General features: G+C 37.8%; 2 protein-coding genes across 10 annotated transcripts in view; one reads left to right on the top strand and one right to left on the bottom strand.

Annotated features, from left to right (window-relative positions):
* Positions 1-16,378, bottom strand: part of TMTC3 (transmembrane O-mannosyltransferase targeting cadherins 3) — a 74,813-nt gene extending 58,435 nt beyond the window's left edge. For 2 of the 6 annotated variants that reach the window (XR_005370446.1, XR_005370445.1), the window contains exon 1: positions 10,449-10,607. The gene's annotated coding sequence lies outside the window, so the exon portion shown is untranslated. Of the gene's footprint in view, positions 1-10,348; positions 10,394-10,448; positions 10,633-11,616; positions 11,676-16,313 lie in introns of those variants that run through there. The other 4 variants (XM_038558605.1, XM_038558608.1, XM_038558607.1 and 1 more) reach the window with 4 other exon arrangements.
* CEP290 (centrosomal protein 290) overlaps positions 10,863-23,377 on the top strand; it is an 86,903-nt gene continuing 74,388 nt past the window's right edge. For all 4 annotated transcript variants that reach the window (XM_038558604.1, XM_038558603.1, XM_038558601.1 and 1 more), the window contains exons 1-10: positions 10,863-11,093; positions 11,631-11,760; positions 11,911-11,988; positions 13,022-13,091; positions 13,356-13,402; positions 16,051-16,194; positions 20,496-20,549; positions 21,287-21,439; positions 21,815-21,997; positions 22,633-22,722. In XM_038558604.1, the coding sequence (XP_038414532.1) occupies positions 11,659-11,760; positions 11,911-11,988; positions 13,022-13,091; positions 13,356-13,402; positions 16,051-16,194; positions 20,496-20,549; positions 21,287-21,439; positions 21,815-21,997; positions 22,633-22,722 (921 nt within the window). In that variant the 5' untranslated portion in view covers positions 10,863-11,093; positions 11,631-11,658. The remainder of the gene's footprint in view (positions 11,094-11,630; positions 11,761-11,910; positions 11,989-13,021; positions 13,092-13,355; positions 13,403-16,050; positions 16,195-20,495; positions 20,550-21,286; positions 21,440-21,814; positions 21,998-22,632; positions 22,723-23,377) is intronic.

Below are 23,377 nucleotides of genomic sequence, written 5' to 3'. Positions count from 1 at the left end.
TATTGGTACTGTCCCAGTGGGTCGAGTGGAGACTGGTGTTCTTAAGCCTGGTATGGTGGTCACCTTTGCTCCAGTCAATGTTACAACTGAAGTAAAGTCTGTTGAAATGCACCATGAAGCTTTGAGTGAGGCTCTTCCTGGGGACAATGTGGGCTTCAATGTCAAGAACGTATCTGTCAAAGATGTTCGTCGTGGCAATGTGGCTGGTGACAGCAAAAATGACCCACCAATGGAAGCAGCTGGCTTCACAGCTCAGGTGATTATCCTGAACCATCCAGGCCAAATCAGTGCTGGATATGCACCTGTGCTGGATTGTCACACAGCTCACATTGCTTGCAAGTTTGCTGAGCTGAAGGAAAAGATAGATCGTCGTTCTGGAAAGAAGCTGGAAGATGGTCCCAAGTTCTTGAAATCTGGGGATGCTGCCATTGTTGATATGGTTCCTGGCAAACCTATGTGTGTTGAGAGCTTCTCTGACTATCCTCCTCTGGGCCGTTTTGCTGTTCGTGACATGAGACAGACGGTTGCTGTGGGTGTCATCAAAGCAGTGGACAAGAAGGCAGCTGGAGCTGGCAAAGTCACCAAGTCTGCCCAGAAAGCTCAGAAGGCTAAATGAATATTATCCCTAATACCTGCCACCCCAGTCTTAATCAGTGGTGGAAGAACGGTCTCAGAACTGTTTGTGTCAATTGGCCATTTAAGTTTAATAGTAAAAGACTGGTTAATGATAACAATGCATCGTAAAACCTTCAGAAGGAAAGGAGAATGTTTTGTGGACCATTTGTTTTTTTTTTTTTTTTTTTTTGTGCGTGTGTGGCAGTTTTAAGTTATTAGTTTTTAAAATCAGTACTTTTTAATGGAAACAACTTGACCAAAAATCTGTCACAGAATTTTGAGACCCATTAAAACAAAAGTTTAATGAGAAAAAAAAAAAAAAAAAATGTCTACCTCAAGATTTCAACATCAGATCCTGCTAGAGAGTTTCTACTTTTCCAGTCAACTCTACATCTACAGACTTTAGTTTACTAGACCCATAATTCTGTAAGTCCATTACTTAACATAAATATCTTTGATACATATTCACGAGTATGTGTATACACATATACATATAAAATGCATATACACATATACATGTAAATATGCACATGTATTTCTTCTACTGGTTGTTGTGCCTGGGGTTCCTTTTGTACTTATAGTTCTCCTGCTTGATTAAGGCTGGATATTCCAAAGGCAGAGGTCTCCACTAAAAAGGAGAATTCTGGCTAATATCCCTGATGAGCATGGATGCAAAAATCTCAACAAGATACTAGCAAATTGAACACAATAGTACATTAAATGAATTATTTACCGCAATTGAGTGGGATTTATTCTTGGACTGCAGGGCTGTTTTAATATTTGCAAATCAACGTGATACACCACATTAATAAAAGAAAGGATAAGAACCATATGATCCTTTTGATAGATTTAGAAAAAAACATTTGACAAAATACAACATCAATTCTTGATAAAAACCCTCAATAAAGTAGTAGAGGGAACATACCTCAACATCATAAAGGCCATATATGAAAGACCTACAGCTAAAATCATTCTTGATGGGGAAAAAAATATGAGACCTTTTCTTCTAAGGTCAGGAAAAAGACAGTGGTGTCTGCCCTCACCATTGTTATTTAATGTAGTACTGGAAGTTCTAGACTCAGTAATCAGACAACTTAAAAAGAAAAGGCATCCAAAACAGCAAGAAGTCAAACGTTCACTATTTACAGACAACATGATACTCTACGTAGAAAACCTTAAAGACTCCACCAAAATTTGCTAGAGCTAATACATGAAGCAAAGTTGCAAGATATAAAGTCAACATACACAAGTTTGTTGCATTTCTATCTACCATTCTATTATGAAGAAGCAGAAGGAGAAATCAAGGAATTGATACCATTTGCAATTGTACCAAAAACCGTAAGATACCCAGCAATAAACCTAACCGAAGTGGTACATGATCTGTGCTCTGAAAACTATACTGATGAAGGAACCTGAAGAGTACACAAAGAAATGGGGAATCCCTGGGTGGCTCAGTGGTTTAGTGCCTGCCTTTGGCCCAGGGCGTGGTCCTGGAAACCTGGGATCGAGCCCCACATGGGGCTCCCTGTATGGAGCCTGCTTCTCCCTCTGCCTCTCTGTGTCTCTCATGAATAAATAAATAAAATCTTAAAAAAAAAAAAAAAGAAATGGAAAAGCATTCCATGATCACGGACTGGAAGAACGAACATCGTTAAAATGTCTATACCACCCAAAGTAATCTACAAATTTAATGCAATCCCTATCAAAATACCATCAGCCTTTTCACTGAGCTAGAACAAACAATCCTAAAATTTGTATGGAACCACAGAAGACCTTGAATAGCAAAAGCAATCTTGAAAAGAAAAAGCTGGAAGCACCACCATTGCGGACTTCGATTTATATTACAAAGCTGTAATCATCAAGACATTATGGTACTGACACCCAAAAAGACACATAGAGAGCCCAGAAATGGGCCCACAACTATATGGTCAACTAATATTCGACAAAGCAGGCAAGAATATCCAATGGAAAAAAGACAGACTCTTCAACAAATGGTGTTGGGAAACGTGGACAGCAACATGCAGAAGAATGAAACTGGACCACTTTCTTAAACTGTACACAAAAATAAATTTCAAAATGGAGAAAGACCTACATGTGAGACAGGATACCATCAAAATCCTGGAGAACACAGGCAGCAACTTCTTTGACCTTGCCTGTAGCAACTTACTAGACACATCTCTGGAGGCAAGGGAAACAAAAGCAAAAATGAACTACTGGGACTTCATCAAAAAAGGCTTCTGCACAGTGAAAGAAACAACCAACAAAACTAAAAGGCAGCCTACGGATCGGGAGAAAATATTTACAAATGACATAACTAATAAGGGGTTAGTAACCAAAATCCATAAAGAATTTATCAAACTCAACACCCGAGAAACAAATAATCCAGTTAAGAAATGGGCAGAAGACATGAATAGACATTTTTCCAAAGACGATATCCAGGTGGCAAATAGATACATAAAAGGATGCTCAACATGGCTTATCATCAGGGAAATACAAATCTAAACAATCTTGAGGGGGATTCCTGGGTGGCTCAGCAGTTTAGCGCCTGCTTTCGGCCCAGGGCGTGACCCAGGGCATGATCTTGGAGTCCAGGGATCAAGTCCCACATCAGGCTCCCTGCATGGAGCCTGCTTCTCCCTCTGCCTGTGTTTTTCATGAATAAATAAATAAAAATCTTAAAAACACCAACAACCATGAGGAGATACCACCTCATACCTGTCAGAATGGATAGCTAAAATTAACAACACAGGAAACAACAGTTGTTGGAAAGAATGTGGAGAAAGGAGAACCCTCTTACACGGTTATCGGGAATGCAAAATGGTGCAGCCACTGTGGAAAATTGTATGGGGGTTCCTCAAAAATTTTAAAATAGAACTACCCCATGATTTAGCAGTTGCACTACTAGGTATTTATCCAAAGAATACAAAAATACAGATTTTGGGGGAAACTGGGTGGCTTAGAGGAGCATCCACCTTTGGCTCAGGTCGTGATCCTGGGGTCCTGGAATTGAGTTCCACATCAATCTCCCCCCACCCAGGGAGCCTGCTTCTCCCTCTGCCTAGGTCTCTGCCGCTCTCTGTGTCTCTCATGACTAAATAAATTTAAAAAATCTTAAAAAAAAAAAGTCCAGATTTGAGGGGGTATATACACCCCGATGTTCACAGTACCATTATCCAAAGCATGGAAGAGCCCAAATGTTTAATGATCAATGAATGAATAAAGACATGGTATATATACACAATGGAATATCATTTAACCATTAAAAGAAGGAAATCTTGCCATTTACAACTACATGGATGGCGATAAAGTGTATTATGGTAAGTGAAATAAGTCAATCAGAGAAAGACAATTATCATAGGATTTCACTCATTTGTGGAATTTAAGAAACAAAACCGATGAACATATGGGAAGGGGGAAAAAGAGGGAAGCAAACCATAAAGACTCTTAAAGATAGAGAACAAACTGAGAGTTGATGAAGGGAGATGGATGAGGAATGGACTAGATGGGTGATGGGTATTAAAGACAGCACTTGATATGATGAGCACTGGGTGTTGTAAGTGATGAATCACTGAATTCTACCCTTGAAACCAACATTGCACTGTGTGTTAACTAGAATTTAAATAAAAATTTGAAAAATAAAATACAAGGTAGAGGTCTTAGGTTAGAAAGCTAGGTTCTGCTACATATGGTCATATCGTTTAGTTGGTTAGCCTAAACTTCTTTAAATAGTGATCTCAGGAGAGCATGGGGGCAAGTTCCAATGCACAAACTTTTCAAGTCTCTGCTTAATGCATATATATATACACACCCACACACGTGTGTGTGTGTGTGTGTGTGTGTGTGTGTGTATACTTTCAGTCAAGAAAGGTAAATCCAGAGTCAATGTGAGAGAGGTTATAAAGGGCCAAGATCATAGAATTTTTGGACAATCTCCAAGGGAGCATATCACAAGAGAAAGGGAATGAGAGCTAGTAGTCCCCATGCATGTCATGAGCTCACCTGTGGAGTCATGTTAGGTTCTGTCCAAAAGAACTACTCACAAGGATAGAGTTTAAGGGAGAGGGTTACATAAAGGCATAGATAGAGGGAGGGATGATTCACTGCGGGCTTTTAGTATGACAATACACCACATCAGTATTAAATGTTAGCTGTGGGGAATGGTCATAGAGTGGATATTTGTGTCCTCCTAAAATTCATGTTAAACACTAATGCTCACTGTGATGATACTTGGAGGTGGAGCTTTTTGGGAGACGATTAGATGATGGGGAGGCAGACCTCACAAAAGAGATTAGTGCCCTTATAAAATATGCCTGTGAGAGATCTCTTGGCCCTTCTGCCATGTGAGGACACAGTAAATAGACACCATTTGTGAACCAGGAAGTGGGCCCTCATGAGACACTGAATATACTCATGCCTTGATCTTGGTACTTTCCAGCTTCCAGAACTGTGAGATATAAATTCCTGTTGTTTATAAACCACCCAATAAAGGGTATTCTGTTAGAGCAATAGGAACAGACTAAGGCAAATGCTAGCACTTCTAGGCACATAAACATTCACACAGATGCAGATAATCTGAGTGAATGGGATGGATTCCTGTTTACTTACAACAATGTGATGCCACTACATATGTGCAAACAACCCAACTGCAATGGAAGACCACTTATGAACTATATTATAGAGATATAAAACTTCATACACTTTGGCAAAATTGTACTATGTACCCCTTTTTCTAAAAGTCCAACAGTACGATTATGGAAAAAATAAACCTATAGGAAAATTTTATATGAATCTGAAACTATTTAGCCTGGATGGTAAAGTTCTTTCTATTCAATAATTTAATGATATTTATCTTCCTTAATAAGACTTATCCATATGTGTATATATTTTTCAAGATTTTATTATTTTGAGAGAGAGAGACAGCATGAGCAGAGGGGAGAGGGAAAAGCAGACTTCCCACTGAGCAAGGAGCTCAATGCAGGGCTCAATCCCAGGGCCCTGAGATCAGAACCCAGGCTGAAGGCAGACATCCAACCAACTGAGACACCCAGTGGCTATTATGCCAAAGAATAATCTATATTTTATGACTATTTTAAAGTCTGCATTCACAATGATTCCTCCTAATCTTTCGAGTCTCATGTATGTAAGTGATGAATCACTGAATTCTACTCTTGAAACCACGAAAGACAAGTGTTTGCTTGCTGCACACTGAGTCCTCTCCAGGAGAACAGACAAAACAGTTGTTATACACAGTGGATGCTAAATTTCTCATGGCCATGCTTTATTATAAATGCCCGAAAAATAAACTACCATTCATTTTCTTGATAAGGCAGCAAAAAAGGGAATGGAAGTTACATCTAAATAAGTTGATTGATAAAGGGAATAGAAGTAGCAATTATAAAAGGAATCTAAGATTCCTGTGAAATGATTTTGATCAGATAAAACTGCTCATAAAACCAGAGAGAAGAAAGCAAGTAAGTCCAGGCAAGTATTTCTTTAATAAGGCCATTTTTAAAATTATCACATACATCTCTTTTCTTGGTGAAAATTGATGTAGAAAATCTGATGAAAAACAACAGTGAGTGTTAGCAATTTTCCTTAAAATTATATAGTGAGCAATTAAACTAGAATTTGGGTTAAATTTCTTGATTGACAGTTAGATACAAACTTCCCACAATGCATCAGGACCTAGACCTCAGCAAACTTGTTTCCTATTGCATTCCTTCATTCCTATCTGTGGGGAAAGTCACTAGAAAGATGCAACTGCCAGTTGATCTATAAACTGGACCCAGGTGATTCATGTCTCCTTATCCCCTCCCCTTGGAATGTGGTTCTGTTTGCTTTTCCTGCTCCCCAAGGCTGACGCAAGGACTTAGCCTTGAGATAATGATATGGTGGTAAGAACACCTACACAGTACACTTGACTGAACCCAGTTAAGGCCTCTCTCTATATAAGCTTTTAAGATTTGGTGGGTGGGTGCAGGGATCCATTAGTCTTCCTGGTGCCCAAGACAAGCTTTGTAGGAAAGTCTCCTTTGCTTAGTGAAACTGCTGCCTACCAAGCTGGAGTGGCCTTCCCCTTTCTTTGGTCTCTCTGCCCTCCATATTCAGAAGCCAGTTTCAGATTATACCTGAGAAGCTCCCAAGGAGGTTAGGAGCCAACACTACCACAGTGTACAAGCTCAAAAAATACTGTTAGAATGTGTAAAAGAATGAGATTTAAGCAAGATTTTACATTTAGTCAGGGTTGTAACTGAGATATGGGTTATAATCTTAGATTCATTAATTAATAGGATATTACTTAGCTTCTTTGAATCTGTTTTCACTTCTGAAAAATGAAAATAAAGTTTATCATTAGACCAGGTACCTTAAATTGCTGGGAATATAAATGTGAACAAGAGGATGAGGGGAAGTAAGAGTAATAAAGGCCAATACAGACAAAACTAAACTAATGAATGAACACAAACAGCTATAATGAAGGAAAAACAAGGAAAACAAGGTGCTGTGGTAAAAACAGTTACAATGAAAATACACATACAGTTTTTAGCATATGACTCACCTAAGAGAAATTAAATCTTATCTCTTCCTTCCCTTGCTATTTTATGAATTAAAAACTGAACATGAAAAATATGTAATTCAAATTCCTGAGTAAACAGTTACATCATTAGAATATGCTAATATTTACTATAGACAGCAAGACTGAAGAACAAGCCTTTCACAGATACTGGTTCCCAGCATGCCTGAGGAGGCAGTATGGCATTTAAGAGAAAGTCCTCCAGCCAGAAAAATCCATGGTCAATCACACCAATTAATTTTTAGCATGGAACTTAATTAAGCTCTCCAAGCCTCAGTTTTTCTTTTCTTTTCTTTTTTTTTTAAAGATTTTATTTATTTATTCACGAAAGAGAGAGAGAGGCAGAGACACAGGCAGAGGAAGAAGCAGGCTCTATGCAGGGAGCCCAACGTGGGACTCGATCCAGGTCTCCAGGATCATACCCTGGGCCAAAGGCAGGCTCTAAACCTCTGAGCCAGGACAATATAGGCACCAACTTCATTGGACTGTTAGGAAGATTAAGTGAGAGTGACAAAGTTATAGTAATCATAAGAGTATGGTAACACGGGTTAATGGAACAAAATACCCTAGAAATAAACAAAGTACCAAGAATATACAATGAAGAAAGGAGAGTCCAATAAATGGTGTTGGGAAAACTGGAGAGTCACATGCTCCTTGACATTGACCCTGACAATGATTTTTTTTTTTTTGGATTTGGAACCAAAAGCAAATGCAAACAGCAAAAATAAACAGGTGGTACTATGTTAAATTAAAAACCTTCTGCATAGCATGGGAAGCCATCATCAAAATGAAAAGCCAACCTACAGAATGGGAGAAAATATCTGCAAATCATATATAAGGGGTTAATATCCAAATACATTGGGAACTCATACAACAACAAAAAAGTAAACAATCTGGTTTAAAAACAGGCAGAGGAACTTCTTCCAAAGACATACAAATGGCCAACAGATAACACGAAAAGGCACTCAACATTACGAATCATCAGGGAAATGCAAATCAAAACCATGAGTTATCACCACACACCTGACAGTTTACTGTCATCAAAAAGACAAGTGACAGGGCAGCCCAGGTGGCTCAGTGGTTTAGCGCCATCTTCAGCCAGGATCAAGTCCCACATTGGGTTCCCTGCATGGAGCCTGCTTCTCCCTCTGCCTGAGTCTCTGCCTCTTTCTCTGTGTCTTTCTCATGAATAAATACATAAAATCTTAAAAAAAAAAAAGTTAAAAAAAAGGACAAGTGATAATAAGGGATAGCGAGGATACGGAGAAAAGGGAACCCTTGTGCATTGTTGGTGGGAATGTAAACTAGTGTAGACACTATGGAAAACAGTACGGAGGTTACTCAAAATTAAAAACTGAACTACAAAAAAAATAAAATAAATAAATAAAATAAAATAAAATAAAATAAAATAAAATAAAATAAAACCCGAACTACCATATTATCCAGCAATTCTATTTCTGGGTGTATATCCTAAGGAAATGAAATCACTATGTGGATAAGGTATCTGCTCTCCCATATCCATTTCATTGCGTAATTATTTACAACAGCCAAGACATGGAAATAAGTTATGTGGCGACTGACAGATGAATAAAGAAAATGCGATATATACAGTGGAATATTATTTAGCCATTAAAAGAATGAAATCTTGCCATTTGGGAAGACATGGACCTTGATAGCATTATGCTAAGTGCAATAAGTCAGACAGAAAAAGACAAATACTATGGATCTCACATGTGGAATCTAAAAAAACAAACCCCAAAACAGCAACAACAACAACAAAAAAACAAAATCGAACTCATAGAAACAAAGAACCAACTGGTCAAAAGCTATAAATTTCTACGTAAGGGGGATGCGATATCAGCATGGTTAAAAAAAAAAAAAAAAAACAGTACGTGGCATATAATCTCAGTAAAGGATACAACAAGATTATCATTCCTACAAATCTGATGAATGTCTTTGAAACATATCTGCGGAAATCATATCTGTTTTTATTTTCTCCTTGGCTATTTCCACCCAAACACGTGGTTTGAAAATGAATCTATGTATTTTTGGAAGGAAATTTGTTATCAATTACGGTTAAGAGGGACGCCCGGCTCCCGGTGCATGGAGCCTGCTTCTCCCTCTGCCTGTGTCTCTGCCTCTCTCTCTCTCTGTGACTATCATGAATAAATAAATAAAAAAAAATCTTAAAAAAAAAAAAAGGGGGGGGGGGGGGGGACGCCCGGGCCGCTCAGCGCTTATCGCGTGCCTTTGGCTCAGGCCGCGATCCCGGGGTCCTCGGACCGAGTCCCACGTCGGGCTCCCCGTGAGGAGCCTGCTTCTCCCTCTGCCTCTCTCTCTCTGTGTCTCTCATGAATAAATACATAAAATCTTTAAAAAAAAAAAAAGTTATAGTTAAGAAAAAATTCCTAAAAAAAAATATATATATATAAACATGAGGCACTGGTCCCAAACAATTGAGAATGTCATTTAGATTTCAAGTCTACAGGGACGCCTAGGTGGCTCAGCGGTTGAGCACCTGTCTTTGGCTCAGGGTGTGATCTCACCGTCGCGGGATCGAGTCCCACATCGGGCTCCCTGCATGGAGCCTGCTTCTGTCTCTGCCTCTCTCTCTGTGTCTCTCATGAATAAATTAAAAAAAATCTTAAAAAAAAAAAAAGATTTCAAGTCTACAGCCTAATAGAGTTCTGGAGTAGCCAGAAGAGCTAAGCGCAGTGGGATGAGCAACACCTGCCCAAAGGAACTGTGAACACCTGAGGAGCGCTTTCACCTGTGGGCATCGTCGCTGGTCAAGCAAGTGACAGGCTGAGGCAGGTGAGGGCTGCGGCCGCTCCTCCCTGCACCCCAGCGTCGGGATCAGGCTACACGAGACCTCAACACTCCTCCCTGGAGCGCTTCACCCCTCGACACCCACTCCCCACCTCCGCCCCCAGCAAAGGCTACGGTGCGACAGGTGAGGCGGGCAGAGGAGACCGTGTCCTCAGTTCTTCACTCCCCACGAAACCATGACCCCGGCCGCGCGGCCCCGACTCCACCGCACAGAGTAGATCCTGAAAGCAAAGAAAACTCAAACTTTCTTTTTTCTTCCTGCAGAGGGCACCGCCCGGGGGACGTCCGCAAACGCCTCAGGAGAAGGGGTCTGCCCCCCTCAGCCCTTCAGACCTGGACCGAGTCCTTCCGCCCCGACCGCGCGCGCTTCCTTAAGCCGGGACCGCTCCCCTCCACGCCTCCCCCGCCGCTGACCCGAGCGGCCCGACCTCACCTGGAAGCGCGTCCAACCAGGAGACGGCTTAGGGAAATCCCGGGAAAAGCGGCCCGGCTGGTGACGCCACCGAAGGCACAGTCATGGTCTACCTCATTCAGGTCACCGGCGCAGACGCGCCTCAGCCACCGCGCCTCCCGCCTCTGGGTCGTTCCCCCGCTACCCCCGCGCGGTCGCAGCCTCCCGCATTGCACGCCGGGAACAGCCTACCTCCCTAGACTTCAGTTCCCAGCATGCACGAGCTTCCGAGCAGAACTGCGTTCTGGGATTTGGAGTCCTTTTGCCCTCGCCTTCTCCCCGTCTTTCACACAGAGTCCAAGGGGCCCCGCGGGAGGATCTAAACGCAAAGCATCACTCAAGGTCGTGAAATGTAGGCTCCCCTCGCATCCGGGGCCTTGCGCCGTCCTTCGCGGGGTGGGGAATGGTGTCGCCTAGCAGCCGCCGCCGCTCTGGCTTGCACTGCACCAGTTGGCGGGATCCAGAGTCCCGGTGGAACGGCGCCGGGGAGCGGTCGGGCGTGGCGGCGGGGCCAGGCTCGACCCGGGGGGCGGATCGGGGGCCGCTGCTGATCGCCAGGCTCGGTTCGGTGGGTGGATCTTGGAGTGGATCTTGATGAGCAGGAGCAGCCAGTTTCTTCCCAAGCAGGTTCTTTAAGCCTCAGGGCCCGTACGTAACAGCCTAGCTTCCCCACTGCTTAGCCTGGTCTGCAACCCATCTGCCTTCTTCTAGCTGCAGCCCTGCTTTCCCTGGCCTAGCTGCGCTCATTTCAGTCGTTTATTTCTGCACTGTTTTTATTATTATTATTTTTAAACCGCTCCTGTTCTTGCTTCTCCGAATCAGGATTCATTCTCAGCCTTCCAAGCACCCCCCTCGTTTTGGCACCACTAGATGTTCGCGCGCCTTGGTGGTAAGGGGGCGTGGAGGAGGGGATTCAGAATCTTAGTTCTGCCCTAGGTTAGTTTTAGAAGAAATCACTCCTAGTTTACAGGCGGTGCAGGATCTGTTGATTTGTGCCAGCTGTCATAGTTTTGATCAATGCTATTATGCCCACTTATCTCTTATGCAATTAGGGAGCCATACCTCTTTGCTAACACCATAGAGAGTTAAAATGATACAATCTATAAAAATAGTAATGCTGTTTATCTTGAAAATGCTAACACCCACCTACCTGTCTTGTTCCAGAAGGTAAAGCGCAGTGAAAGATTTCAAGATGCCACCTAATATAAACTGGAAAGAAATAATAAAAGTTGATCCAGATGACCTGCCTCGTCAAGAAGAATTGGCAGATAATTTACTGGTTTCCTTATCCAAGGTGCTTAATTTATAAACAGTGCATCTATCTATGTACAACTGTGATTAATCCAAGTTGTCCCTGAGATCAATGAATGTTACAAATAGAAGAGTTTTTACATTTTGACTAAGGGTTATAAAACATAAAATAGATGCTTTTCTCTTTACTTAGGTGGAAATAAGTGAGCTAAAAACTGAAAGTCAAGAAAATGTGATACACCTTTTCAGAATTACTCAATCACTAATGAAGGTTTGTATGCAGTAGGTTTTAACAATATTTGACTATTAGAGGACATTTAAGGAGCTCTTAAATAAGTTAATTGTTATGAAGGTATTTGTAATATCAAAATCACTCAAAAAGAGATCTCTTTCAAATATGGACTGAGAATTTTAGTGTGCAAAGCATTGCTCGATTCTGCTCCAAAGTTCCTAAAAGAATGCATAAGGGAAACAGAATGGGTATGTTTAAAAATAATATAGCAACTCATTTGTGATTATGTTAACATAATCCTGAAGTCAGAATGAAAAATGTGAATGACTTGTAAGGGGTTTGTTAGGAGAGGAAGAGATTTAGGTGAGAGAAGGCCTCATAAAGGGCAAAGAGTGATGAGCAATTTTAGGTAAGTAGAAAGCAGTGGCAAATGTTAAAAAGCTTCTACAGCTGGACATCACAAGTAAAATCTGGGACTAGAAAATGTGCTTATTTTTTACAGTTGAGACAGGTGCAGAAAGTTTATAGTAGGTTGTAGAGGAAACTAATGTTGGTTATAGTTAGCAGTAGGCCGTCAAGGGTATTACAGGTGTATTTTATGTTGCTATTAGCAATGAGGAGCCATGAGAGGTTTTTGAGCCTAATTGATAAGTGCAAAAGTATGCCTTAGGAAGGCTTCAACTAGGTATATTAATAGGACTAAGTGAAGGGAATTGAAGCTATTTAGAGATAACATGGTGAAGAAGGTTAGATATAAGATTATGGGCTAGAATAATGACAAATGGAATAGAGAAACATAGTAGAAAGCATTACAAAGGGCAAAGTTACAGTACTGGATATAAGACTTGAGGGAGAAAAGAGGAATCAATATACTTCAAGCTGTTAGGAATCTAGGAATTATGTCCTTAAGAAAATCATCTATTCATTCAACAAATATTTACTGAAAGTCTCCATATCCCAGGCACTGAATGACAAATAAATATTGGGAAAGCAAATGAAACAAAGTTCTCATTTTCATTTTCAGTGTGTATGTAAAGGCATATTGAAATAACCTTTCTTTTTTAATGTTTAGATGAAAGCTCAAGAGGTTGAGCTAGCTTTGGAGGAAGTTGAAAAGGCTGGAGAAGAACAAGCAAAATTTGGTAAATGTCCTGGAAAAGTTTATCACAATGTTAAGTAGGGGGGCTTCTGTTTAATATACTCTATAAAATATACATGCTCAGTTTATTTTGTAAGAAATTTCTAGCATTCATATTTCCTGGATGAGGTATAAAAGTCATTTTTTCTTATGTTACTTATTATAATCATGATGGAGTCTTTAGAAATAATTTTATTACTTTGTTGAAATTTATTTAAAAGTTTGTTTTGAGATGAATCTGACCAATTGAAACTTTTTTTTTAAATAGAAAATCAATTAAAAACTAAAGTAATGAAACTGGAAAATGAACTGGAGGTAAGTTCTTTTCTATTACCTAGGGGGTAACTGTTGTTTATTTTGAATTACTGTTTTCGATTTTTTATCATTGGCTGGAAGAAACCACAAGAATGACATTGTGTTCATAATTAGTTGTTTGTTCGACATACATTTTACACGTTTACCATGTACCTTAAGTTCTTAGGATTGAACATCCAATAGTGAACAAAATAAAAATATTCAGTCACCCCCCCAAAGCTTACAATCTAGAGAGGTGTACAGAAGACTACTAGCAACTGAACTGAAGTGGAGGAACATGGGAATTTGAGGAATACTGGTGGAAGGATTTGGTAGAAGTAGTTTTTGAGAAAATTAGGAGCCAAATATGAATGTATTGTTAACCAAAGATTTTGAAATTCCTGACAATGTGGGAAGGAGTGTGATACAAATGGATTAGCCTTTAAAAGGGGGAAAGACCTTCTTCCCTTTTTTTTTTTTTTTAAGATTTTATTTATTTATTCATGGGAGACACAGAGAGGCAGAGACACAGGCAGAGGGAGAAGCAGGTGCCCTGTGGGGAGCCGGAAGTGGGACTCATCCCAGGACTCCAGGAACACGCCCCCAGGCCAAAGGCAGGCACTAAACCGCTGAGCCACTCTGGGATCCCGACCTTCCTTTGTAATGGGAAGAATGGATGTGTGCAGAAGCTTTTATGTTTATAGGTTTAGTACCTAGAAGTTGAGAGGTTGGAGTGAAGGCCCATTTACTAAAAATAAGAGTGGAAGATGTGTGATCAAATTTTAAGGAAAATTAAGCTTGAAATACTTGTGGAATATTTCAAGTACTCAGTGGAGAATGAGCTGGAGATTAGGGGATCTGGAGTCAGACAGTTTGAGTTCAAATCCTGATTCTTTTATTTACTAACTGTGAAGTGGGATGAGTTATTTTTGTTCCCTATAATATATCTATATTCTAGAAAAATATCAGTCATTCTCAATAAATACTTACTAAATGAATTATGAAATCAGATTGATTCTGTTAGTGTTTAGACAGCTACAGTAGAATGGAAGGATAGGACAGTGGGAGATATTGGTAAGAAAGTGGTTGATTAAAATAATGATTATGAAATCTCAGCTGAATGGGTAAATCAAGATTTGAATGAGAGGTTAGAAAGGGGTCAAGGAATTAGAGGCTCCTGTGAAGTCAGAGGGTGGGTATACTAGGAATCATGAGACAATGTTTGCACTGGACAAGGTTCTGGTGTGGGCAAGAGAGTGGGAGGCTATAGTGAATTCAAGAAGCATGTGAAAAAAAAAGAAGAGAGAGAGACTAGAATGAAAGTTATATGGGTATGAAAACTGCTTATGGGGTCTTTTGGTGGAACACTATGAGCCATGTGCCAAAAATTGCCAACGAATTTTGAGGGGGCTCAACTGGGAAGTTAGTAGTTTGCTGCTACCATGAATAGGTAGGGATTGAATAGCTGGTTATCATGTGGAATTCATAGCAGCCAGAGTTTTCATAAGATGGTGGAAGAATGATAGCCTGAAAGTTGCAAGTTGAGGTAAATCAACACCTTCTCTTGACCCTGAGGTCTATGGGATGTGAAAGAATGAGCATCTTCCAAAGAGTTCCAAAGTATTTAGTATACTAAAGGAACCAAATTGCAGCTAAGGAGGGGAGATGGAGAACATGATTCAGTAAAAGGGCCAAGAGTGTATTTATGTATTAATATTTTATTAATGTATCTTGAAAGAAGATTTTTGAGAGCACAATAGAAAGTGTTCTGAAGGAGGAAAAGAGTAAGAAAAAGCTATTTATTTTTTTTATTTTTATTTTTTTTAATTTTTTTTTATTTATTTATGATAGTCACACAGAGAGAGAGAGTGAGAGAGGCAGAGACACAGGCAGAGGGAGAAGCAGGCTCCATGCACCGGGAGCCCGACTTGGGATTCGATCCCAGGTCTCCAGGATCGCGCCCTGGGCCAAAGGTGGGCGCCAAACCGCTGTGCCACCCAGGGATCCCGAAAAAGCTATTTAATATATAAGAATAACACAGCTGTATGGTAAAGAGATGAATGTGAGACAGGTAGATGCCAAAGGATATGTTTTGGACTGTGACCGAAAATAACAGGAATATGAAGTGAAATGGATTTAATCTGCCACAAGAGTTTTTTTTTTTTTTTTTTTTTTTAAGTAAACTCTATCCCCCTAACGTGGGCCTCAAACTCATGACCCTGAGATCAAGAGTTGAATGCTCTACTTACTGAACCAGCCAGGTGCCCTAATCTGGCCCAAGATTTTAAAGGTGATCTTGGTCTGAGCCATCCAGTACAGTAGCACTAATCACTTGTGGCTATTTACACTTAAATTCATTACAATAGAAATTAGAAATTCATTTCCGTAGTTGCAGTGGCCACATTTGAAGTTCACAAAGCCACTTGTAGATAGTGGCTCTGCTACTCAACCATTCAGAGAACATTTCCATTATCCTAGAAAGTCCTGTTGGACAGCCCTGGTTTAAATAGGGTACAAGGGAAAGGGTAGTTTAAGAGCAGCAGAGGTCAGTGTCTGGGTGGATTTTACATGATTTTAAACATCTGGTGCTGATTATATATAACAAATTTAAAGTCAATTTGTTGTTGAGTCTTCTAATGGGATTGATTTCTACTTTTGGTTTATTTAAGTTGGCACAGCAGTCTGCAGGTGGAAGAGACACTCGGTTTTTACGTGATGAAATTCGCCAACTTGAAAAACAATTGGAACAAAAAGATAGAGAATTGGAGGACATGGAAAAGGAGTTGGAGAAAGAGAAGAAGGTTAATGAGCAAGTAAGGCATATTTCCTCAATGAATTTTAACTGTTTAAGTTACCTAAAAACACCTGATTATGTTTTTATAATGGCAACTATCAATTTCTGTGTTTTATGTGAGAATAGATGTATGCTTACCTCTAAAGTTTTGTATTACTGTTCATGTTTTCATTATATCTTTGAATCAAATTCCATGGTTTTAGGAGTACTTCATATTGTGCAATAAATACCTATATGTAAAAAAAATATAGGTTCTTAAAAAGTTTGTTAAAGCCAGCATTTTTAAATCCATGTGTATTTTAAATCACAACATTTTGTCTTTTAGACAAATATAGTTATTACCTTTTGGATTATTATATTGTTATTTAGAAAATAATTCATCCAGTGTTCTCTTAAATTTAGTTTAAGGAAAAAATTTTTTGCAGGTGTATTTAGAAAATCCTGTCAGAAAACAAATTTCCTATTTTGCCTCACCTGTTAGTAAACTTTTATAGAATCTGCTGCCTAAGCATAGTAACATTCCATCCCTGATTCCCAGAAACTTTCACCTTTGTGTCCTTTTAGGTCAATATTTCATTACATCCTAATAATATTTGTCCATTGTTCTCTTAGAAGTAGAAGGCAATAAATTTTAAGTAAACAACAATGGTTATAAAGTGTTGTCGCTATTTTATAAGGTTATAAGGTGTTACAAATTGATTTGTAAAGAAAAACTTCCCTATTCTTGATATATTTATTTTCTTACATAATTAAAAGATTCATGTAAAAGTGATCTATCCATACCATTTTTGTGCTGAAAAATGTATGGATTGATGCCACCTAAAGGTTAGGAATAAGTTCTTAGAGGATTGTCTGTTTAGTTGACTTAATAAAACAAAGCAGACCTATGAATTTCTTAATAATCATTAAGGACTCAATCTATGATATACAGAAATAGATTTGCTTGTTAGGGGGATATCTGTCATTTTCCGAACTGTTCTTCCATCTAGCCCATATTAATCAACTTTTTGTCATTCATATCCATATCCTGTTAATCAGAACTATCTTGTCCATTCTTAGACTACTATCTATTCATAGAAACAAATACAGAAAACTTGAATATATGGCCTATGTACCATTCCAGTTGTTAGATTCTTTGAGATGGAATATGAGTTATTGGCAATTTCTTCTTTGCCCTTATTGAGTTTAGCTTGCCAGAGACTGTTAGATGCTAGGAATATAGAGGGTAATGTTATCCTGCTTCTTGATATTCATTGTCTATAATAAATGTAACATATCCCTACTCTGGGGAGGGATAACTAAATCAGTCTTGAGGTTCAGGAAATGATTTGTAAACTGAGACCTGAAGGACGCGGGTGGCTCAGTGGGTTAAGGGTCTGCCTTCAGCTCATGATTCCCCTTGATTCTCCCTTGATTCCTAGGGTCCTAGAATCAAGCCCACATTGGGCTCCCTGCTCAGTAGGGGATCTGCTTCTTTCTCTCTGCCTCTGCCCCGCCCCTGCTCGTGCTCTCCCATTCACATTCTCTCTTAAATAAAGAAAATCTTTAAAACAAATTATTAAAAACAAAACACCAAAAAGCAGACCTGAATTAGGAGTTAGTCTGGCAAGGGTATGGGGTATACGTGGTGGTTAAAGAAAGGGCATTCTGGGCTGAAGATACAGCATTTGCTAAGATCTAGAGGGAAGAGATGGCATGGTGAATTTAGGGAATTACAATTATTCATTTTGGCTGAAATATAGGTAAAAATGGCTAGTGTAGAATCCTTATTATGTGCCAGATACTTTATAGGCACTAATTTGTTGTTCCTTGTTTCATACATATCATTTGAGATAGGTAACATTTCCCCATGCTCCAGATAGGGAAACAGACAAAGAAAGGGTAATTGTCCATGGTTACAGAAATAATAAGTGGTAAAAACAGGATTTGAATCCAAACCTACTCAGTGAGTCTGTTCTAAACCACTGTACTATCTTGCCTTTGTAGTTTAAACATTTGTGATCCTCCGGAGAGATAAGTACAAGTCAGTTCCTGAGAAATTTGGTCTTTTTCCTAAAAGAAGAAGAATTTTGAATATGAGAATATCGTGATCAGATCTATACTTTTGATGTTTATTCAGCTTTATAGAGAGTGGATTGAAGAGGACTAAGAATAGTAAAGAGACATCTGTGCTAATTCAGGCAGGTGCTGATGATGGACTAATTAAAATCATGACTGAAGAGATTAAGGGATATAGACAGGTTTAGAGATGTACGTGTAATTGGATGTGTTGAATGGTTGTCAGGAGAGGGAGGAATGGAGAGTTTTCTGGGTTGGGCCACTGAATAATAAGGTAGTGTTATTCACTAAGTAGAGACATAAGAGAAATTTATAAGGTGTGTAATTACTACTCCAGTTTTCACTTTTGTTCATGTTAAGTTTGAGATTCCAGTGGGCATATTCAAAAAGAGTAACTGGTTTTGGAATTCATAAAACGCATTGGGTAGAGGGTGAAGGTTTGTGAGTTAGCAACATAGCTATGAAGCCGTAGAAATGACTGTAAGGGAGATCTCTGAGAAATGTCTAATGAAACAGGAAGAGGTGCTTTAAGGAACAGCATAAGACAAAAATCAAGAATGTGATGTTTGAAAAATTAAGGGAAAAGAGCATCAGTAGTACTAAATGCTTCAGTGGTAAGTTCTTGACATCTCTTTCCTAGTTAAAATTTTCCAATTCAAAACACAATAGGATTATTTCTTAACTCCCAGGCAACGATGGTGATGATGATGATGATGATGATGATGATAGTAGTAGTAGTAGGTACACTCTTGAAATTTCTCCGGTGTTTTGCATTTTATTATAAACTTTCTCTAAACTTTTTTAATTTTATTTTAATAAGTCTTAAAAAAATTTTTTTTTATTTATTTATGATAGTCACAGAGAGAGAGAGAGAGAGAGAGAGAGAGAGAGGCAGAGACATAGGCAGAGGGAGAAGCAGGCTCCATGCAGGGAGCCCGATGTGGGATTCGATCCCGGGTCTCCAGGATCGCGCCCTGGGCCAAAGGCAGGCGCTAAACCGCTGCACCACCCAGGGATCCCTCTAAACTTTTTATTTTGAAAACTATCATACCTTCCTAAATATTATAGGAAAAACAATAAGCATTCATATACTCTTCATACAGATTCACCAATTGTCAAAATTTTGCCACTTTTACTTTATCTCTCCATCAATATCTTTGTATTCACATAGTTCTCTCTCTTTGCTGAGCCATTTGAGAATTAACTGCTGCATATATCATGATACTTCATGAACACTAAAATATTTCAGCATGTGTCTCTGAAAAAGAGGAGTATTCTCCAATGTAATCATTATATAATTACCATATGCAGGAAATTTAATATTTTTCAATACTGTTACCTAATATCTAGTCTCTAATTGTATTTTTTTCCTTTGGCTTAATAATGCCCTTCATAGCCCTTCCACCCAAATCCAAGGTTCCATCAAGGGTCACATACTGCATTTGGTTATTTACTATAGACTTTTAAATGTATTCTAATTCCAAACCACTGATCTTTTACATTCTGCTTGAATGAGGGAGAAAAGTGAAAAGACATAAGAGGTTTGGACATTGTTTAAAAAAAAACTGTGATAATAGTTAATAAAATTTGTTTTGGGAAATAAAAGAATCACAAATGAAATCATTTATGTGAGAAGAAAACACTCCATAATTTTTTTGTTATTTCATGCACTGAGCATTGTGCTAAGGGACTTTATAAACATCATAGTTAATTTTTACATCAATATATGAGATGGGAAAATTGGATTTAAAAGATAGTAAATGGCTTGTTTGTACTCCACCAGAAATCAGTGGACAAAGAATATAAACCTGGGCTAGTCAGATTTCAGATTGCTTCTTTTTAACCATTATGTTGTGCTGCCTTATATTTCTAAGTAATTTAAATGCTCACCAGAACAAAAAATATCCTAGCCCTGACATAGAACTGCAAAATGCTAAAGATCTTGGACAGAAAATTGCTGATTATTAGGTTTGGGCGAGGAGTGGAATAGTTTGTTTGTTGCTTTGTTTCTGTATCCTTTGGTTAGTTAGTTTTTTTTTTTTTTTTTTAATCATTTAAACTCAGCCTGTTTTGTTTTTCCTAATCTTTAGATTTCACAAATTTTGGTTTATTATTCATATCTGTGATCAACATGAAGTCCTTAGTAGTTAATCATTCTCTACTTAATTAGAATTTAAAATTTAAATTGATTAGTTGAAACCTGGATTTATATTGAATTACTGCTAAACCTTATTTACTTATTTTTTTATTTTGCTATTTTAGTTGGCTCTTCGAAATGAGGAAGCAGAAAATGAAAACAGCAAATTAAGAAGAGAGGTTGGTAAAAAATTTAGTAGTTGTAGTAGTTCAATAAATTACTTGTTAAAAACATTTTCATAAATTTATACTCTAAGCAGGACTGTAATCTTCTAAGTAACAGATGCTTCCAAGTTGGCTTATTTTTATATGAATTTGTCTCAGGGAAATAGAAAATAAATTGAAAGTTGAGGCTACTAAGTACTATGTTCATCTCTTACTGTATGGGGGTAAATTTTGCTTTGTTTTATAAGCTATTCTTTGTTAGTTTGCTAATTGCTGAATAACTGCATTTCTGTCTTTTCTTATTTTACCCAGTATTCTTTTAAATGTTTTGTTTCTCATGAAATCTTATAAGTTCTGTATTATTTGGTTCTTCTGAGCCAAATAATGTTTGTACATTGTTTATCCTTACAGGAGTTCTTATCTTTTTAACATAACCAAAATATTCCTTATTTTGGTTGATAATTAATATTCTTACTTTCTTTGATTATCCAAAATAATATCTCCTCCTAAAATTTCTTTATTGTTTTAATTTCTAATTCCTAATTTTAATTATATGTTGCCTTTCTTATTTCTAATTTTCTTTTTCCTATTCTTTTCTGGAGAACAAACGTCTAAAGAAAAAGGTGAGACTTTAAGGGTGGCGAGACCTTGGGATTTTAAAGATATGTTTTGAGATCAACTATTTAGAGGATGAAGTTTTGTTTCTCTGGATAGTTTCTTAATATAGAATATTGTATTTGGTCTGCCTTCAGAATGAGCAGCTTCGTCAGGATATTATTGACTATCAGAAACAAATAGATTCCCAAAAAGAAACACTTTTATCAAGAAGAGGAGAAGACAGTGACTACCGATCACAATTGTCTAAAAAAAACTATGAACTTGTCCAATATCTGGATGAAATTCAGGTAAAATAGAAGTCAATTCAAGGCAATGATTCTTATAAAGCTTTATTATAATATAAATCTAGTATTTGGTCCTACATTTAAATTCTGTAGTAGAAATCTGCAACTATGCATTTGGAAACATGAAATAAATTTCATCTTTAAAGTTACAAATCTTGCAAATTCACTCATTTTATATGTCTATCTTGGGCATTAAGAAGAACCAAGCTTTTTAGATGCAATCTGCTTGATATTTAATTTGATTTAATTGGATCAAACGCTACTAAAGATCTATAAAGGACTCTCTATTCTCCAACAGACACTTAAGATTCTGTTTAATTTTAATTTCGTTTAAATTTCAGTTTCTTAAGTTAACCATAGTGTTTTTAACTTTATTAGACTTTAACAGAAGCTAATGAAAAAATTGAAGTTCAGAATCAAGAAATGAGAAAAAATCTAGAAGAGTCTGTACAGGAGATGGAAAAGATGACTGATGAGTATAACAGGATGAAAGCAATCGTACATCAGACAGATAATGTCATGGACCAATTAAAAAAAGAAAATGATCATTACCGGCTCCAAGTAAGTATAACTGTTTGATTAACTCATTTGTGCAGACTTCATATTATATCATATTATTTATGTGAAACTAAAAAGTACTTTAACTTTCTAGGATATAAATTTTTGTCTTATGCTGTACTATATCCTCTTACTGTAATGTGTTGCCATGCTGGTATATTTGTCCATATGTGTTTCTTTAATCCCCTTATGCATATCTCATATGTGTCGTGAACGAATGTGTAGACAGGGTCCTGGAAAACTGATAAACATGGGGATTTTCTACTAAAGATTCCTAGAAGTCCTGTGGACCTGAAGTTAAATCTTATACCATAAATGCATCATAAATATCAGAAAACCAATATATTGCTTATTTTTTACATGATATTACCCTGGTGTTAAAATAGAATAATGCTCAAAAATATAATTCTCTATTAATGACAAATAATTATACATATGTAGTGATACAGAAACTATTAAATATCACGTCTAACTGTAGAACTGCTCCAATAATGGATATGCATTGGTAATGTGTATGTATATACATGTATGAGTATATACAGTGTGTATGTGTAATGTATGTGTAAATATGCATATATAACAAATAAGTGTATATTGCACTATTTTGCAACAATTATTGAAATAATTGTTGCTTTTAGGTGCAGGAGCTTACAGATCTTCTGAAAGCAAAAAATGAGGAAGATGATCCAGTCATGGCTGCTGTCAATGCAAAAGTAGAAGAATGGAAGGTGGCTTTTTTTTTTTTTTAGTTGATATAATGGGTTTTTCATCTGTATTTTTTATTTCAACTTCTTAGTCTTAGTTTTCTTTAAAGTCTTTATGGTAGTTAGTGACATTTTTATTAGGCAATTTTTAAAGTGCATTGTATGTCCTACTTAGAAAAGCACTAAGTATTCTCTCTTCTATAGTCCTCTAGCTTATTTGTAATATAAGTCTAAAACATAACTTACTTGTCATCTAAAATAGATAATTCTAAGTAAAATTTAAATTTTTCACATAACTTATAGGTGCCTTGTATAATGTATATATAGTTCCTGGTTTAATTTAAGTTTTTTCAATTCTCCTTCCTTCAGACCAATCAAACTGTTGGTTTTTAGTGGGAGTAAGGAAAGGGACTTTCAGAATCATCTGAGTTTTTCAAAATACACCTTTCTTTCTCCTCCCTACTCTCCAACCCCAACAAAATCCTCTGACCTTACCATGTCAGAAGCTAGGATTATAACGACTGTATATTTTGAGAAAAGTAGGAAGTGATTCTGAATAAACCTAATTTTAAAAGCTATCACTTCTATAGTCATTGTTTCTAAACAGAGGTCACATAAGTCTTGTTGGCTATTTGGATTTGGTTATCTGGAAAGTTCAGATAATCTGTATTTTAAACAA

Source organism: Canis lupus, chromosome 15 (genome assembly GCF_011100685.1).
Source record: "Canis lupus familiaris isolate Mischka breed German Shepherd chromosome 15, alternate assembly UU_Cfam_GSD_1.0, whole genome shotgun sequence".
Lineage (NCBI taxonomy): Eukaryota > Metazoa > Chordata > Mammalia > Carnivora > Canidae > Canis > Canis lupus.
This window is presented reverse-complemented; position numbering and strand designations above follow the sequence as displayed.